This window comes from Pholis gunnellus, assembly GCF_910591455.1.
Source record: "Pholis gunnellus genome assembly, chromosome: 7".
NCBI lineage: Eukaryota > Metazoa > Chordata > Actinopteri > Perciformes > Pholidae > Pholis > Pholis gunnellus.
This window is the reverse complement of record NC_136533.1, coordinates 10,586,237-10,592,769: the sequence shown is the minus strand read 5'-3', so window position 1 is coordinate 10,592,769 and position 6,533 is coordinate 10,586,237. Positions and strand designations below refer to the sequence as shown.

The window sequence follows — 6,533 nt, the reverse complement described above, 5'->3', positions numbered from 1 at the left end:
TATCCTTTCAAAGCTAAATAAACTTGAGCTCAAGTGATGAAGTGATCTATTAAATGTCAAACAGGCTGATTAAGCGCTCTTTACAATTATGCTATTCCTGTGCCAATTTATATACCTTACATATCTAAAGGCCTCTGCTGCGATTAGGTTCACCAAACTGATGCTCACAGACTGAATCCGCCACATTTAATTCAGGCTGTGCTGTAAAATGTGACATTTTCATACTCAACATCAGATATCAATACAACGAGCCGACGAGACCGCGGAATAGCTCACGGCAGCTTGATGCTTCAAACAATATTAGGAGGGAAAATAGAGGGCATCATGAATGAATATCTCCAGTAATCCTCCTTTTAAGTTTGATCATAGAAATACAGACTTGTTGAATTTAGCTGTGAAGCCCATAATGATACCTTTTCTCCAAGCGTCAGCTGTTCGTCAATTCATTTTGCTCTGAGCGGCATGGACATTACAAGACTGCCACAGCAATCTCCTCAAATAATTGTCCATCCCACATTAGTAAAACAGCCATGAAGAAGAGGGACATCATCAATTTCTACAGGGCAATAATAACAATGAGGTTATGGACTCACAGTCTAACGCTGACACTATACTTCACACCATGTTAAAGACTCCCCACAGATCCACTCCATTTACCATTTCATTTCCTTAGCAGTTAAACTCCAGTCATGCATACCAAGAACTGCATGTCTTACACCATCAAGCTAGTATAACACCAACTGCTAGAGACCAGGGCATAATAACGGCCAAATTCATTTTGACCTGATGATGGCGCTTCAATTAAAACGTTATGGCATCACCAAAATGATTATAATTCATCCTCTGGTGACCACAAATGGTTGTACGAAATTTCCTTGGAAAGTGGCTAAAAATGAGCAATTACTGTGGGTCAGAATTGGGTCTTAAAACAGAGGGAACATTACCGTTAGCTATATTCTAAAAGTTTATCTTTTTTAACAATCATGGTATTCCTTCTCTATTAATCATATCAAACCTTTTAAGGTTGCTGATGTATGTGCAAACATGCCAAAAAGAAAAGGTCTAAACCTGAGGATCTCTCTTAGTGCAGGGCAGGCTCTGCATGCCAAACTTGTGTCAGTTAGATTGGTTACTCCTGGCAGGAGATTTAGACTCCAGCCCAAATGCAAGGCCAACATCACCCTTAATCAATAGCGAACCTGACATTTTACTGTATATCACATTCAAGTGGTAGATAGTGTGGGATGCCAGACATTCAGAGCACAGGACCACACATCAAATCAATTTAAGTCAAATTGTCCCAGATGCTCAAACTCCGTCTCCAGAAAGGAGGGAGATAACAGAATGTTGACAGAAGGATAATACGTTATGCTGCAGAGCCAACAAGTGAAGCTCTACACTGTTTTCTATATTATTTTTGGAAACATTATCACAGACTGTACTATTCTGCCTAGACTGAACTGGACTTTGCAATAAGACAACAGGGGAATGCGTCGTGGGGGGACATTGCTCCACCACGAGAGGCCATAAAGCTGTATTACTGATCCACCTCTTGTTGTCAGTTATACTGATCAGAGTGATTATGCATAATACACGGAGTCAGTCAACCACAGGTCCCCCTTCACAACGCATCTACCCAAACCTAACCTGTACCTGAAGCATTCTCCCTCAGTGGAATCGATCAATAAAAGGCATCAGCTCCTGTCCAACAAATCTACAAGTCAGCTCATCAACACAGTCATCAATAGATGATGCTGGAAAGCTCTTCATTTATTGGTCCCCTGCCGATGGATGTGTTTCAGTTGGAAAGAAGCCACTTAGTTTCTGAAGTGGGAATAGAAGTGAGTCTGTGTGGCGCAGACATTTCACAAGTAGGGACGGTCTTCTACTTGTGCACGGGGTGACGATGCCGCCTGCCTGACAGATTTTTCACACTTGCCGGTGACGGTTAAAAAGGAGAAACACACACTATCATGTGTGAACCCAATAATTAAATCACTGACAAAAGAAAGATGTGGTCAGTTAGCATAATTATCATTAAGATACAGTGATGTACGAATTTGACATAAGATTGTAATCTAGAACCATCTAAACTCAACAGAATCTGCAACTTTTTTATTAATTGATACATTTTTCAGTCACTTTTCAAACAAAAATGCCATAATTTTGCTGGTTCTAGTTTCTTTTATTTGACGATTTGCTGCTTTTCGTTGTCCAGTAAAATTTGAAGATGTCATCTTGGGCCCTATGAATATAAATGGACATGTTTCACCATTTACTGGCATTTTAGAGAATAAACTATCAATCAAGTGACCAAGGGAATTGTTGACAGAGTTCATTTTTAAGATATAATCATTACTTCCAGCCAACAAAGATGCATACTAAACCTAAACTCTGTAACATCCACCTTAGACCTCCAAATAGCTGTTTACCGTTGCATTGGGCTTTTAAGTGTTCTGTGTTTGAATAGTCAGCACATCTTTAGTGTTTCCATACTTTGAAATATAAAATATAAAATGTTTATAAGTGGGAATTTCTATATTTGCCAAAGGCAAAGCAAAAGTAAAGTGAATACTGCCACACCCATCTCATACAGGAATTGTATTATTCAGCTGTGTGAAGAAGACATTGGAGCACACCCAAATGTATTCTTAAACAAACTTAAAGAATCAAATATTTTTTCTGATTGCTATTTTCACTATGATAAAGAAAGATTGGCCACATGCGCGCTGGATGGTCTGAACATCTCCAGGTTGTCTCTTAATGGCCTACAATCAACCCCTGCAGGAGCCCACGCTGCTGCATTTCAAACATCAGTCAGCAGTCTAAATAGTTGTTGTTTTCCAGTGGGTATAAATAACCGGCCATTTAGCCGTCACACTGAAGAGACGATAGTGGGGTGCCACTTATCCAGAGTATTCTCCCTTTCTACAATATTCTGTTTTTTAAGTGTAGTATTGATTGGAGCACACATCCAGTCTTATTTCAGGTGTTTATTTGTCAGTAGCCAGTGGTTTGTGTGATTGTCAGCCCTCATATGATCAACCTGTTTGTCCTCACCCCCCTTTAATCCTCTGAGGCCATAATCGATACATCCCTGGTAGACCTTTCTCCAGCTCCCTGCCGGTCCACCTTGAGACGCGGCGTGAATTTAAAGGCCACAGCAGTGCAGCGAGGGAAACACCCGCCGAAAAGGAACACCCACCAACATAAATCAATTAAACGCACGCCAATCAAGTATTGAGCCCTTTATTTAAAAGAGTAGCCCCAACACATTAGCAGTCAGCCTCGTCATACTTCGCGGTCTATTTATCCCTGGAAAGATCCTTTCGTCTAACAACAGGTTTTCAGGTACTTTCACTCTGCAACATCTCGCCTTTATTTACTTCAGCACCTCACACTAATGATCATTCCTGATCTTCCTACCTCACCTACCTGCTACGAACACACATGACTCCTGGATCGTGAGGTCCCATACACTCTACAGTCCGTTATAATCCAAACATTTCCCTTTGCATCCCTCCTTGACCTTCAACAAGAAAAGAGCCAGCCATGCTATCAGTTCTGTGGGGCTGTACTTATAGGCACAATGGTGCTTAGTCTTTAACATCTTAAGGATATCAACAGATATCATGATTCATTGTCTGAGAAACACGCACTTCTAAGCCGTGGGCTCGCAGCTAACGGTGCTAACAGCACAAACAGTGACACAACGGCCCAACTATGTAAACAAAGCAAGGATAAACTACGATTACAACACACAAAGAGGAAGAGGGACTTCATTCTCTGCTCAGGTACACGAGTCCTGTATATCTTTACATAGCATATAGTTGTTTTCTACTATATTAAAGCTCTGAATATTTAATTTAGCCCCGTTAATTTGTCTGGACCAAGGTGGAGGGATGACCAACGGATACTGCTGTGCAACCCAACCGGCTTCGCAATGATTCCTTGGTTAGCTAATAATCTGTATTTGTACTTCTGTGGATATCAGTTTAATGTGACCTTACAGAGATGTTCTCACCGAATAGGACCAACATTTATTTTGTTCCAAAGAACTTTTTCTGGGCGTAAGTAGCCTACACTGTATCCTTTACATGAAATAATGATTGCAACTTTTTTTTTTTTTTTTTTCTACTTCTGCTGTATTTCTGTGAACACATACAGAGGCTGCTCTCATCCACGGATGAGGATGCTGCTGCTGTACAGTATCATGTGTCGTCCGTGTGTGGCGAGATCACATTATCTCACATCACAGGGAAAAGAACACAATGAGCCCCTCCCACTTTGCCTTTTGCTCTTTCACACTCCCCCCCACCCCCTCCCTCCCTCCCTCCTCCCTCCCTCCTCCCCGGTCCCCGGTAGCAGCAGGTGTTATTCTCCTATAACCTGAAGATGTAGTTGGTAATTAGCATTACCTCTTAGCCCCAGAGAGTTAGTTATGCTTCATGGCAACCGCAGGAGACACGGGTCGAGTGTGTTTCTGGGCACCCGATGAGCGAAGAAATCACGCCTCGAAAACACGTGGGAGAGATTACTCAAATATGCCTCCTTTGTACCCTCTTTACCTCTCTCGCTGCTGCGCGGTTATCGCTCCCCGTTAAGCAATAAGCTGCATTCCGTTAGTAAGCTATTTTTTTTTTTTTTTTTTGCGGAATGTCGGAAGCCGTGCAGCATTAGGAATAACCTATATACACTTGGTTTTCATTGTGGCTAGAGGCTTTGACCTTGTGTTTTGTTGCCCTTAAGTATTGTCAATGTCCAAAACATTGACAACGAAAGACAATGCACACCGGTAAAATGATGCATATGATAAAGTGACTGTGTCCACAACAGGTTCACAATGAATCGTCCACGGTGCATTGGAATAAATGCAGGATTTTGGCTATTGATAGGCATCCTCCGAGGAGGCAATTAACTGCACTGATATTACATAATGACAGCCCACACTTTAGACTAACATCACCGGCCCGGCATGTCAAAAAGAGAAGGCTGTTTAAGAAGGAGAAGAGAAAGAAAAGACATGCGGGCAGTGACAGCACATCCCCACCTTTTCTTGTCAAAGAGAAACAGCGGGTCAGAAATGAAACACCTTGAACCTGTCAGCGTGCTCTTCGCAAAGAGTGGCAAGGATCTTACCTTTGCTGTTGTCCTCTTCCCTGTTCAGATACATGGCTGTTAATTCACTCCGAGGCAAATACGATGGCGTTGTCTCAATGATCTGTTGGTACTCCTCTGGCGCGTCTCGTGAACTCCGATGATGTGGTTTGTAGTAGTAGCTGTTTATTGTTTTGTTGCTCCTCAACAGACTCTCCTCTCCTCCTAGTGGATAGGTGGGCTAGCCAGTTTGAGACTCTCCCTCCCTCCCCCTCTCTCTCTCTCTCTCTCTCCCTTTTTATCTCTCTCTCTCTCTCTCGCTCTCTCTCTTCTCTCTCTCTCCCTTTAATAACCACCGGTTCACTGTGGCTCAGAGGACAATACATAAGATAAGTGACTTTTTTTTTTGCAGCTGTCTTTAAGAAGTCTGTTTGCTCTGCTGCAACGTGAGATCCTAGATTATTTGTGTGTATCTACCTGCCGTTCAAAAATAAAAATATTCCCCTGCTGTGTAGTGAGGAGTGCAGTTAGCTCACTCATGGGATTTAGACAAGGCTTGCACCCAAGTTGCACGGCTTGGTTGGGAATCCCATTAGTGGTGGATGAAGTATCCAAAATTGTACTTACGTAAAACATTAATATATTAAGAGTAAAAGTACTCATCGTGCAGAATGTTATATCATTTAATGTACTATATTTTTCTTGGTCCCAATGTATTAAAATACACAAAACCTATACAACATCAAATTAAACAGAATCTTAAAAACTATCACAAAACTAAACTGCAATATAGTAGCTTACTGGTTTATTGTCCCTGATTCATATACTGTATACTGTAATTGAAAATGAACACGTTTGTTAAATAAAACAATACATTTGAAGATGTCACTTTGCTTTGTTTCGTAGTTGTAATAATGGTTTGTTGCAGCCCTAAAAGTATAGCTGTCAAATGAATGTTGTGGAGTAATACATGCAATATTATAAATACTCATAGTGCAAGTACCTCAAACCTGTACTTCTGTGCAGTACCTGAGTAAATGTATTGAGATACTTTCCACTTCTATACCTCTTAAACCACAATGACAAATGAGTCATTAAAGCGACATCATCCTGTTACATTAAAGACTGATCTGAGGAGAGGAAACGACGTAACGACCATCTGGCCCCCGTCACTTCAACCGTGCAGCATATCCATATCCTTACCCGTTATATAAATGATCGTCAGATGGTCCTGTATTCACAACACTGTCCTGTGAGTTTATTGACCACATTATTAGACCCAAGCCAGAGATTAAGAGCTGCTGCGGGTGTGTGTGTGTGTGTCATCTGTTATTTTTGATGCAAGGTGATGTGGCTGCTATACGCAAATACTCTTCAAATGAGATGAAGAAATGAGATGTAGATTATTTTAACACTCAGTACTCAGGCTGTCTTTC

General features: G+C 41.4%; 1 protein-coding gene across 1 annotated transcript in view; it reads right to left on the bottom strand.

Moving 5' to 3' along the window:
- Nucleotides 1–5,173, bottom strand: part of syt7a (synaptotagmin VIIa) — a gene marked incomplete at both ends in the record, with an annotated part of 60,789 nt that extends 55,616 nt beyond the window's left edge. The window contains one exon of the mRNA XM_079162425.1: nt 5,140–5,173. Coding sequence (XP_079018551.1) covers nt 5,140–5,173 — 34 coding nt within the window. The remainder of the gene's footprint in view (nt 1–5,139) is intronic.
- Between the last annotated feature and the right edge of the window lie 1,360 nt (nt 5,174–6,533).